The sequence below is a fragment of the Thalassophryne amazonica genome, chromosome 8 (assembly GCF_902500255.1).
Source record: "Thalassophryne amazonica chromosome 8, fThaAma1.1, whole genome shotgun sequence".
NCBI classification, from domain to species: Eukaryota; Metazoa; Chordata; class Actinopteri; order Batrachoidiformes; family Batrachoididae; genus Thalassophryne; species Thalassophryne amazonica.
In genome coordinates this window covers 61,593,117-61,606,662 of record NC_047110.1, presented here as the reverse complement: position 1 = coordinate 61,606,662, position 13,546 = coordinate 61,593,117, and the positions used below count along the sequence as shown (strand labels likewise).

The window sequence follows — 13,546 nt, the reverse complement described above, 5'->3', positions numbered from 1 at the left end:
ACAGTTTGTGAGACGACCCCCAAACTCTGAATTCAAGCCACAGTTCACAGTGAAGACAGTGAAGCATGGTGGTGCAAGCATCATGATATGGGCATGTTTCTCGTATGGTGTTGGGCCTATATATCGGATACCAGGTATCATGGATCAGTTTGGATATGTCAAAATACTTGAAGAGGTCATGTTACATTATGCTGAAGAGGACATGCCCTTGAAATGGGTGTTTCAACAAGACAATGACCCCAAGCACACTAGTAAACGAGCAAAATCATGGTTCCAAACCAACAAAATTAATGCCTCGCAGATGTGAAGAAATCATGAAAAGCTGTGGTTATACAACTAAATACTAGTTTAGTGATTCACACGATTGCTAAAAAAGCAGTTTGAACATAATAGTTCTGAGTTTGTAACATCAACAGCAGATGCTACTATTATTGTGAACACCCCCTTTTCTACTTTTTTTTACTAATAGCCCAATTTCATAGCCTTAAGAGTGTGCATATCATGAATGCTTGGTCTTGTTGGATTTGTGAGAATCTACTGGTACCTTGTTTCCCATGTAACAATAAGAAATGTACTCAAAACCTGGATTAATCTTTTTAGTCACATTTCACTACTATTATTCTGAACACTACTGTACCTTCTAGCATTGATGGTGCCATCACAGATGTGTACGTTGTCCATGCCATGGTCACTAACACACCCCCATATCATCATAGATGCTGGCTTTTGAACTTAGCGCTGGTAACATTCTGGATGGTTTTTTTTTCGTCTTTTTTGTCCAGAGCACACGACGTCCATAATTTCCAAAAACAATTTGAAATGTGGAGTCAGCAGACCACAGCACACTTTTTCACTTTGCGTCTGTCCATTTCAAATGAGCTCGGGCCCATTGATGTAGGGCTTTCGCTTTGCATGGTAGAGTTTTAACTTGTACTTGTAGATGTAGCGACGAACTGTGTTAACTGACAATGGTTTTCTGAAGTATTCCTGAGTCCAAGTGGTAAGATCCTTTACACAATGATGTTGGTTTTTAATGTAGTGCCACCTGAGGGGTGGAAGGTCACGGCCATTCAATGTTGGTTTTTGGCCTTGCCGTTTACATGTAGAAAGTTCTCCAGATTCTCTGAATTTTCTGTTTATATTATGGACTGTAGATGATGGAATCCCTAAATTCCTTGCAATTGAACGTTGAGAAATATTGTTCTTAAACTGTTTTTTAAAACTATTTTTTCATGCAGTTGTTCACAAAGTGGTGATCCTCGCCCCATCTTTGCTTGTAAATGGCTGAATAGCTTCTTTTATACCCAATCATGAGTATCCTCAGTTCCCAAACACTTATTGAGTGTTGTTAGAAGGAAAGGTGATGTAACACAGCGGTAAACGTACTACTGTCCCGGGTTTTTTGAAACATGCTGCAGGCATCCATTTCAAAATGAGCAAATATTTGCACAAAAACAATAAAATTGATCAGTTTGAACATTAAATATCTTGTCTTTGTGGTGTATTTAATTCAGTGTAGGTTGAAGAAGATTTGCAAATCATTATATTCTGTTTTTATTTACATTCTACACAACGTCCCAATTTCACTGGAATTGGGGTTGTACATACAGCATACAGTGGCATGCAAAAGTATTCAGCTCCTTGGTATTTCACATATTTTAATTTGTTTATGTTACTTTAAATACAAAAAGTAAATTAGGCTTCTCAATATAAAAATTTCTAAAATTATCTTTCTTAGACTCAAACTGAAAGTAAATCTCTACAACTTGATATAAATGAATTAAAAATATAAAAGCCATGATGGTGGATTGCACAAGTAATTTGGTATAATACTTGTAAATAATAAATTTTATTGGCAGTTTTCTTCAGACAAGTCAGGGGATGGATACATGAACATTTCCAAGTCACTGAATATGACTTGAACATTTACATCAGTTATGAAGAAATACAACCAGTATGGCACTCTATGGTATATCTGTGAGGAGCAGACAGTTCTCAAAAACTGAGTGACTGTGCAAGAAGAAAGAAGAGGAGTAGAAGAAAGAGTGAGTAAAACCACCAAGACACCCAGACAACCCAGAAGAAGTTACAGGTTTCTCTGGGTGTGATTGGAGACATTGTGCACAGTGCATGTTTTGTATTTTGTATCCCCAGTTATACAGCTTCATGACGAAGTGGTACAGAGGCGGGTTTTCTTTCACCAAAACAATAAATCTATTTTTGCATCTCGGATGTACCTTCTGGCAAATTGTAGCTGACTTTCAAATCTTCTTTATAATAAAACCCCCATTTACTGTACTAAATGAATAAAATGCAGCTTTGCTGCCTCACCTTCACCAGGTTGGTAAAACACCGCCACCTAGTGGCCGTCTTACCTCCCACCAAAAATTATCGCTTTAATAAACTCCAACTCCCATGATGCGGTGGTCCAAGAAGTCGGGAGTCATGCGGATGGAAGACGGGAGTTGGCATCCGCTGTGCACGAGAAAAAGTCACAGGAGGAAAGATGCACGAAGAAGAGGATGGTGGTCAGATGAGCTCGCGCACTACTTTGCGGATGGCGCCCTCCAAGTCCATGGATTCGACCGACGGGGACGGCGCGAAGGAGCAGTGCTCCAAACTATGCGGCTACCTGAATAAACTGTGCGGAAAGGGGCCTCTGAGGGGGTACAAGCCGAGGTGGTTCGTGTATGACCCGAGGAGGTGCTACTTGTACTTTTTCAAGACTCCCCAGGATGCGCTGCCGCTCGGACACATCGAAATTAGCGACGCGTGCTTCAACTACGACGTGGAAGGCGACGAGGGCCAGTTTGAGATCCGCACTTCAGATAAAGAGTTTCTGCTGAAGGTAAGCGGCGAACTTCCCTTCACGTTGTGACAGCGCAGGCACGCCCCATTCGAATGGAACAGGTTTATTTATTTGTTTGTCACACATCGTTTTAATTCTGAAGGGGAAGGCTATTTGACACTCGCGTTGCCAAATAAGGGCGCAATCAGCGCCTTTATACACTGATTTTAAAACCAGCTTTCCCCCTCACAGCATCTCATGTGATGATGATGATGATGATGGCGGCTCCTTTGAGGTCATGTGACCGTGAGGGCTTCAGTGTCAGTTCAGGTGTCCCACACCAAGCTTTAATCATCAGTTCATTTTTTTAAGATGGTCAAAATGCCAATAATTTCACTCTCTCTACCTCCACAAGGTTCTTGGAGCCTGAGGAGAACTCATCTGTCTAAAACAACGCAGTATAAACGTTTGAGAGAAGGAAACACACGGGTACAGTCAGTTGCCCAGTAGTGCAGCAGATAAGTGAATATTTACTGAGGGATCCTTCAAATGGTGATGCAAGCACCAAATTTGGCACACATTCACATTCATTTAGACATTACTCTTTTAAAAATGCCAGGTACCCACGTGAACTTTCAGTAGGCGGCCAAGAAGGGGTCAATTGAAGTATTACACAGGGGTCAAAATTTAAAAATGCTCCAATCATATTTAAAGGTATTCCATATTATTTGTCTGATCATAAAGATTCCAAAAAGGTATAGTTTGGACTATCTGTGAATTAATGTTCCAGAGTTATGGGGTAAAAACAGCAAGAACAGTGACAAAGGTCAATTTCAATTTGTACAGGGGTCAAAAGTTAAAGTTGCTCCAATTTTGGTAAAAAGTGATGCAAATTATTAGTTGGGTGAATACGGTTTTAAAAAGGAATAGTTTACATCAAACACTTATTGAGTGTTGTTAGAAGGAAAGGTCCTCTCCCCCTGTAGCTGCCACCTTATCGTTGTGGGGGAGTTTGCGTACCCGGATGATCCTAGGAGCTATGTTGTCGGGGGCTTTGTGCTCCCTGTAGGGTCTCCCACGGCAAACAGGTCCTAGGTGACGGGTCAGACTAAGGGCAGTTCAGAACCTCCATGACCAGTAAAAGATCAAGGACCGTGACGTCGCCCGGTATGGCGGAGCCGGGGTCCCACCCTGGAGCCAGGCCTGGGGTTGGGGCTCGTGCACGAGCGCCTGGTGGTTGGGCCTTAGCCCATGGGGCCCGGCCGGGCTCAGCCCGAAAGAGTGACATGTGCCGCCCTCCTGTGGGTTCACCACCTGCAGATGGGGCCATGGGGGTCGGGTGCAGAGAGGATTGGGTGGCGGTTGAGGGCGGGTGGCCTGGCGGCCCGGTCCATGCTCAAAGCCCCTGGCTGTTGGGACATGGAATGTCACCTTGCTAGGGGGGAAGGAGCCTGAGCTTGTGCGGGAGGTTGAGAGATACCGACTAGAGATAGTCGGGCTCACCTCCACGCACAGCTTGGGCTCTGGTACCCAACTTATGGAGAGGGGTTGGACGCTTCATTTTTCTGGCGTCAACCACGGGGAGAGGCGGAGAGCTGGGGTCGCATTGCTTATTGCTCCCCAGCTCAGTCGCCAAGTGTTGGAGTTCACTCTGGTGAACGAGAGGGTCGCGTCCCTACGCCTTCGGGTCGGGGACAGGTCTCTCACCGTTGTCTCGGCCTATGGGCCGAGCGGCAGTGCAGAGTACTCGACCTTCCTGGAGTCCCTGGGAGGAGTACTAGATAGCGCTCCGACTGGGGACTCCATTATTCTCCTGGGGGATTTCAATGCCCACGTGGGCGGCGACAGTGAGACCTGGAGGGGGGTGATCGGGAAGCACGGCCTCCCCGATCTGAACCCGAGTGGTGTTCAGTTGTTGGACTTCTGTGCTAGACACAGTTTGTCCATCACAAACAACATGTTCGAGCACAAGGGTGTCCATAAGTGCACGTGGCACCAGGACACCCTGAGCCGGAGGTCGATGATCGACTTTGTAGTCGTATCATCTGACCTTCGGCCACGTGTCTCGGACACTCGAGTGAAGAGAGGGGCAGAGCTGTCGACTGATCACCACCTGGTGGTGAGTTGGATCCGCTGGGAGGGTAGGAAGCCGGTAAGACCTGGCAGGCCCAAATGTATCGTGAGGGTCTGCTGGGAACGACTGGCGGAACCCTCTGTCAGCGAGGTCTTCAACTCCCACCTCTGGGAGAGCTTCTCCCAGATCCCGGGGGAGGTTGGAGACATAGAGTCCGAGTGGACCATGTTCTCCACCTCCATTGTCGATGCGGCTGCTCGTAGCTGTGGTCGCAAGGTCTCTGGTGCCTGTCGCGGCGGCAGTCCCCAAACCCGGTGGTGGACACCGGAAGTAAGGGATGCCATCAAGCTGAAGAAGGAGTCCTATTTATCTTTGTTGGTAGGTAGGACCCCAGAGGCAGCTGACAGGTACCGGCAGGCCAAGCGTGCCGCAGCCTGTGCGGTCGCAGAGGCAAAAACTCGGGTCTGGGAGGAGTTCGGGGAGGCTATGGAGGAGGACTATCGGTCGGTCTCGAAGAGATTCTGGCAAACCGTCCGACGCCTCAGGAGGCGGAAGCAGCTCTCTGTTGACCCTGATTGGGGATGTTGTCGGGCGGTGGAAGGAGTACTTCGAGGATCTCCTCAATCCCATTGTCACGTCTTCCGAAGAGGAAGCAGAGACTGGGGACTCGGAGGCAGACTCATCCATTACCCAGGCCGAAGTCACCGAGGTGGTTAGAAAGCTCCTCGGTGGCAAGGCTCCTGGGGTGGATGAAATCCGTCCTGAGTACCTTAAGTCTCTGGATGTTGTGGGGCTGTCTTGGCTGACACGCCTCTGCAACATTGCGTGGCGATCGGGGACAGTGCCTCTGGATTGGCAGACCGGGGTGGTCCCTCTGTTTAAGAACGGGGACCGGAGGGTGTGTTCCAACTATATGGGATCACACTCCTCAGCCTCCCCAGTAAGGTCTATTCCAGAGTACTGGAGAGGAGAATTCGACCCATGGTCAAACCTCGGATTCAGGAGGAGCAGTGTGGTTTTCATCCTGGTCGCGGCATACTGGACCAGCTCTACACGCTCCATCGGGTGCTCGAGGGTTCATGGGAGTTTGCCCAACCAGTCCACATGTGTTTTGTGGATCTGGAGAAGGCATTCGACCGTGTCCCTCGGCACACCCTGTGGGGAGTGCTGCGGGAGTACGGGGTCCGGGGTCCTTTGCTAAGGGCTATCCGGTCCCTGTACGACCGCAGCAGGAGCTTGGTTCGCATTGCCGGTAGTAAGTCAAACCTGTTTCCAGTGCACGTTGGCCTCCGCCAGGGCTGCCCTTTGTCACCGGTTCTGTTCATTATTTTTATGGACAGAATTTCTAGGCGCAGCCAGGGTGTAGAGGGGTCTGGTTTGGGAACCACAGAATCTCGTCTCTGCTGTTTGCGGACGATGTGGTTCTGTTGGCTTCGTCAAATCAGGACCTTCAGCGTGCACTGGGGCGGTTTGCAGCAGAGTGTGAAGCATCCGGGATGAAAATCGGCACCTCCAAATCCGAGGCCATGGTTCTCGACCAGGTCGTTGGAGTGTCCTTGCCTCAAGTGGAGGAGTTTAAGTATCTCGGGGTCTTGTTCACAAGTGAGGGACGGATGGAGCGTGAGATCAATAGACGGATCGGTGCAGCATCTGCAGTGATGCGGTCGCTGTATTGGACCGTCGTGGTGAAGAGAGAGCTAAGTAGGGGGGCAAAGCTCTCGATTTACCGATCGATCTACGTTCCGATCCTCACCTATGGTCGTGAGATTTGGCTCATGACCGAAAGAACGAGATCGCGAGTACAAGCGGCCGAGATGAGTTTCCTCCGCAGGGTGGCTGGGCGCTCCTTTAAAGATAGGATGAGGAGCTCGCTCACTCGGGAGGAGCTCGGAGTCCAGCCGCTGCTCCTCCACGTCGAAAGGAGTCAGTTGAGGTGGCTCGGGCATCTTTTCCGGATGCCCCCTGGACGCCTCGCTGGAGAGGTGTTCCGGGCACGTCCCACTGGGAGGAGGCCCCGGGGAAGACCCAGGACACGCTGGAGGGACTACATCTCTCGGCTGGCTTGGGAACGCCTTGGGGTTCCCCCGGAGGAGCTGGAGGAGGTGTGTGTGGATCGGGAGTTCTGGGCGGCTTTGCTTGAGCTGCTGCCCCCGCGACCCGACTCCGGATAAAGCGGAAGAAAATGGATGGATGGATGGATAGTTTGCATCATGTATCATGCTTAGTTATCATGTTACAGGGTAGCATATGTCACATGTCATAGAATCCAATGGATGCTGATATTGTTTAACCTTTACTTTGCAAACCAAGCACCCAACACAGTCAAAACTATTCCGTTTATTAATCCTGTTAGCTCAACCAGTAATTTACACCACTTTTTACCAAAATTGGAGCAACTTTATCTTTTGACCCCTGTACAAACTGAAATTGACCTTTCTCAGTGTTCTTGCTGTTTTTACCCCATAACTCCAGACCATTCATTCACAGATAGTCCAAACTATACCTTTTTGGAATCTTTATGATCAGACAAATAATATGGAATATCTTTCAATATGATTGGAGCATTTTTAAATTTTGACCCCTGTGTAATACTTCAATTGACCCCTTCTTGGCCGCCTATTGAAAGTTCACGTGGGTACCCGGCATTTTTAAAAGAGTAATGTCTAAGGAGTATGTGTGCCTAATTTGGTGCTTGCATCACCATTTGAAGCATTTTTTTCAGTTATCCGCTGCACTACAGTTCTGGGTCACTTTTTTGAAAGTTCCACTATACGGAGCCATAATGCAACTGAATATCCTTTATTGGGTATTGTTGTATTGGGTATTTGGATGTTATCTGGCTGAAAAAGTCAGGATGGGGTAGCCCTTCTACTTCAAGTGTGAAGCCACATTATGTGTGGTGCATATATTTGCCGGAAATGGATCACTTTGCCCGGTTCTGGATCACGACACTCTGTGTCACTTTGGGGGGCATTCCTGGCATCTGGCTGGAACCCTTCTAATGCAGAATGATACACATTGTGCCCGAGAATGTGTTTTGAACACAAAATTATATAAATTCTACTTATTAAATGGGAATTTCCTTAGTTTCGAATGGCACCGTTATACGTTTTTACGAGCAAAAGATGAAGTGTTTTGAAATACCTTCAAACCTGCATTATTTGGTCCATATATGGTCAGTAAAAAGTTGCTAAATTGAAATAAGTTTATTGAGATTCCACATTATTTCTGAAAAAGCATAAATGTTCCCTCATAACCAAAGATCAACTTATTTCTCTGTAGTACTACACTGTATATAACCGCAAACAGCGTGTATCCACCATTCAACCTTCATGAACAAAATAATGCTTTTTTTAAAGGGTTATTAGCTCACTTCATGTTTTATTTATATTGTTAGAGATGGAGAGCAAAGGAGGGTTTTAAATGTGTGGAGGTGAGATTTATCCCGAATTAAAAAGTAAAAGCCCCCACATTCATGGCCATTCGTGATGTTGAGATGACCCCCAAAGTACACATGGCTCACAAGTACTGACACGAGGCTGCTGCTTCAGTGATCCACAACCGGCAAATTTTCACATCAGAGATAAATGCGTGCAGCAATTAAACAGCAACACATAACACACTGACATTTTCTACCCAAGTAAGTAAGTATTTTCCCACTCTAGAACCAATGACACCCGAATGGCTAACTCACCTTTGCTACTTCTTAGAGATCGTCACTTTCACACTTGCACGAATGAGTGAGTCAGAAAACGTGCGCACACCACGGAGACCAGATGTTTTGATTCCTCTGCTGATCACAAAGATGGCTGGATCCGGTTGAGCTTGTGGTCGTTTCTAGACAAAACATCAGTCTTTCCATTGGTACCAAGTATTAGCTTATTAGTGCCGATTGCGAAAAATGGCGGTGCAAATAGTACAGCAGTGATCCAGAACCGGCAATAATCCAGAACTGGGCAAGTGACTGTATCAGTAGGTCACCTGCAGGAGAGTGCTTAATTAAGTCAAATCATGTTTTTTTCCCAACCTTAAAATTGCATAATATAGTTCTTAACACATTCTTGCATTTTATGATTTCTTATAATGCATATGCTTAGTGAGGTTATTACATTTGTATAGCAAAGGTTTTATCCACTTGTGGTACTCGTACAGTAAACTTTACTAAAGGCCTTGAGGATTTAGCCAGCGTATGCCGACTGTATTAAAAATGCTGGCAAACGTGGGCGTACGTCTAATAAATTATGCAGCTGTCACACCTTGACGATTTATCCAGCCTATGCTGACAGCCCCGTTTCCACCGAGTGGTTCAGGTTGGTACTGCATGGCGTGGTGCGGGTCGGAACGTAGTCTGGCTTGGTTTGCATTTCTACCGCTAGCAGAAACCCTTTTATTTGGCAGGTGGAACACTTAATATTAACAAGCACATCACCGAGTGCGCATATGCTGTCGCGCATAATTTAACAGTATTTTATTTTATTTTTGTCTTTGTGGATCATGGGATTTATTTTCATCACATGTAAAATGCTGATGAGTTGACTGATGGCTGTGGTAAATGCTGCTGTGAATGAATGAAGTGCTTTCCCCTTCTGAGACGGGGGGAATCAGACCACTACACTGGTATCCTCAGGCTGAGAAATGCACCTGGAGCAGAGAAACCACTGAGAGACTTGCTTTAAAATGCTATGTTTCCAGCCACAACAAGGAATTAAAGTACAGTATGTTCAGATGTAATTTTCCAAAATCAGGATGCTTTATGTGGATAAGTTTTTGTCAGGATTGTGATGATGAATCTGACTGAAGCGAACAACAGAGCGTGATTGGCTGATTTCTGATCTGATATTTTCCCATTGCAGACTGTTAGCATGACAGTTGGTCCAAACCATGTATCAGATTTGTAACTTTGTTTCCAGTTTTCACAGTGTGAAATAAAACTAAACAAAAAGTGAACAAAGAAATTATGTGCGATGAAGAGAACCATTCTCTGAACAAATTTTATTACACTGACAAGTTTGAATTGGAGGAATTAAGAGCAAATTAGCTCGATGTAGACATGCAAAATGAAGACCAATAAGATGAAAACACAGCTCAGAACAGCCATATAATAAAAAAATTATTAACCTTGCTTGCTCTGTTAATAATCCTTTAATATGTACTTCATGTGTGCATGGTTTTAATATTTGAAACAGTCTGCAGCTTTCAGCCAATCAATGGACAGCATTAATGGGCATATTACGACTTATGAGTAAATTACAAGAAACGTGTCAACAATCGCATAACTTACTTACAGCTTATGTCCCACGTGTATGAACGTATGAGTCATATGCTGGCATATGTCGAAAATATTGTGCGTGCCCAAAATTTTTCGAGGTACTTGGCATATTACAACATATATCAGCGTGCTTCAGTGTGCTTCAATGTGCTCTTAACTTATAAAAAACCTACCTATAACATATTAGACATACACCAGCATTTTAAATATGGTTGGCATATGCTGGCTAAATCGTCAAGCTGTGACAGGGGTGTAAAGATTCATCGTACACCTTTGTTGTTTATCGTGACCATGCTTCTGGTTAAAAAAAACTGCGGGATGCGACATTAGATTAAAATACACTTAGCTGGCCATATTTATTCTGACATCAGTATACCACTAACATTCTGACATTTCCAAAAAAGGTTGCTAGCACTTCCCCATTCCCTCTCATTCATTCTTTCTGAGATAATTTTTTCATAAAAGTATTTTGTGCAATTGAAGGAATTGTAAAAGGTGAATTGAGTGCTCAGACCTTTTTAATACAAGTACAGAGAAAATTTTGCAGGATCGAGTTAACACTGCAGCATGTGCACAGGGTCCTCTTCTGTCATTGTGTAAATTACCTCTCTTAGTGTTGATCAACTTGATTTAACATTATTTTGAATGGATGCATATGCATATGCAGTGTTCAACTCTGTAGGATTGTAAAGAAGTCAATTTGTTTTTAGTTTCATGATTAACGTTACAGTTTATCAAACTAAAAAGCAAACAAATAATGTTTATGACAGTGACTCTTATTTCCTGATCAGCGATCTAAAAGTCAAAGATTAAATAAAGACGTGAAAATGAAAACAGAATACTTTGGAGAAGTTGGAATCAGAGGATGTTTGCAGTTTTAACAATGAATCCATCGTCACAGTAGTTTTTCAGTAATGTACGTAGTATGACTAATGAAGTCTTTAAAATTCCTCTCATCTCGACAGGGTGCGAATGGTTAATAGCTAACAGCTCGCATGGCTGGAACTGAGACTGAAAGTAGCATCTGTGCATATTCACATGACAAACCTTAAAGTAACCAGACTGTTTCATGCACTTTAAATAATTCCACATGACATATGTTTCCAGCGTAATTTTTCTTTCTCTTTTATGTGAGATTACGATGGTGGACTTGCCTTAACTTTCATTTTGAATAATCAAATTGTGAATTCATCCTCTCCAATGAGTAACCCTGCATGTTTGTGTTCATGTTCCCAAGGCTCCCAGCAGGCAGGTGATGAATTACTGGCTGCAGCAGCTGCAGCAGAAACGCTGGGAGTACAGCAGCACTCGGGGCTCTGGGCATAGAGACAGCTGGAGCTCCCCGACCCTGGTCTACCCCAATACTGGCCTCGTCAGCAAAGACAATAGTAAGCAAGTACACCTGCGAATACAGTGGTTGTTAAGTTTCTCTGTTTTCTCACATCTGGGCTCAGCTGAGAGTAAAAACTTGTAGTGCCTATTTTTTTAAATTATAGCGATAAAGAAAATTTTTGAGTTGTTTTGTTGGCATGTTGAATGTTTCTACATTTCAACAAAAAGATGAATTTTCAAGCATGAATTAAAAAAAATAAGGGCAATAGATATGTTTTTGTCATCTTTATGTCATTATACTGGATTTTACTAATCTGTGTTTATTACTTACCTTTTTACAGGTTGAAGGTACAGTGTTTGGGAAACCATGTTTGGGAACCCTTGGGGATGTAGAAATGTAAATTTTATGTCACAGTTTTTTTTTAATTATTTGAACTTGTCTGTTTTAAAATTTTACATGCCTTTTAAACTTGCACGGAAAACAAATGTCTACAACATGATATCAGTTAAATAAAATGTATGAAAGGCAAAATAGTGGACTGCGTAAGTATGGGCAGCCTTTAACAACAAAATCATCACTTTTACAGCCAGTTTTCATCAGACAGATCAGAGGGATAGATACATGAACATTTACAAGTCATCAGTATTATCATCATTATGAAATGCAAACAGTATGTCACTATGATCTGTGTGGAGCAGACATGTCTGAAAAAGGAGACTGGTGAGGGAAGCCACCAAAACATCCATGATAACTCTGAAGGAGTTATATGTGTCTGTGATGGGAAAAACTGTGCACAGTGTAACTTTTTTGTTTTCTTAAAATGCTTTCACTACTCACACCTTCATAGTGGAAGTATTTTAAGAAAATAGACAAGATCTAGGCTCAAGTCACCCATGTAGCTGAACTATCACCTTTTTAAGAAAATACTTCTTGGTGCCACTCCTCCATGAAGCTGTGTAACTGGTGATGCAACAGGCATGATGCACAGTTTGCAGTGTCATGCTGCGTTCACATGTTGGTGGTAGAAAAACTATCATGCCAGTCATCATAGCAGAATAGACTGCAGGTGACAACAGGAGGTGTGGTCATTTTTCAATGTCAATGACATGGGCAATCAGAATTTGCATTAGAATTTTTGGGCGCTGAGTCCTGAGCCACACTATATGTATTGAAAATGTGAATCACAGTGCCCAGCACGGAGTCCCAGCACCTCGAGGCAGCTTTGCTGCCTTGCACGAGCACCAAATTCAGTACATAGAGCTGTTAATTTCAGGAGCTACTCAAGTGTCCTGCAGTGTGCTAAGAAAATTGTGCCATGAAAGCAAAGTGTGTCTAAGATTGTCATTTTATATTTGAAAAAGGCAACGTAAACAAAAGTAAATCCACAACACTGCAGGTGTTTTGAAATTCATTTTTTCCGGTTATATAAGCGCAAAATCACAACAAAGCTGCCTCAAGGCGCTTCACACGAGTAAGGTCTAACCCTACCAACCCTCAGAGCAAGCACACAGGTGACAGTGGTAAGGAAAAACTCCCTCTGATGATTTGAGGAAGAAACCTCAAACAGACCAGACTCAAAGGGGTGACCCTCTGTTTAGGCCATTCTAATAGTTAGAAGGTTTTTGCAAAGTTTTAACAAAACTGAAGAAACAGAAAACAGGAAATCAAACAACACAACTTTACAAAAGAAAAAAAGATTAATTTGATGAGAAGTCCATGCAGGTGTTTGCCCCACAGACAGGTGTCATCCAGCAGTGCTCATGCCATGGGGCCTGTTCCCGTGGCAGAGTCTGTTCCACGTTTCATGTCTATTTAAGAAACTATGCAGTCATCAAATCCAGCCCATGATGTTCCACACCTTGGACAGAGAGGAAAAAAAAGCAGATTAAATGGCCAGAAAAACTACATCTACATATACTATGTATAATTGATCAGCATTAAGCGACAGGAAAGCAAACAAACTACTAAGGTGATTGCCGACCGTTAGCCCTAAACTTCACTAACAGACCCAGAATTTAAATAAAGTTGAGGCCAAGACCTCAACTTTAGATCTAGTTATTCTTTTTTTTTAATTTAGAATTG

The 13,546-nt window shown here is 44.0% G+C and overlaps 1 protein-coding gene across 2 annotated transcripts in view; it reads left to right on the top strand.

Annotated features, from left to right (window-relative positions):
- Positions 1-2,436: 2,436 nt before the first annotated feature.
- Positions 2,437-13,546, top strand: part of tbc1d2b (TBC1 domain family, member 2B) — an 86,954-nt gene continuing 75,844 nt past the window's right edge. For both annotated transcript variants that reach the window (XM_034176449.1, XM_034176450.1), the window contains exons 1-2: positions 2,437-2,848; positions 11,369-11,519. In XM_034176449.1, coding sequence (XP_034032340.1) covers positions 2,507-2,848; positions 11,369-11,519 — 493 coding nt within the window. In that variant the 5' untranslated portion in view covers positions 2,437-2,506. The remainder of the gene's footprint in view (positions 2,849-11,368; positions 11,520-13,546) is intronic.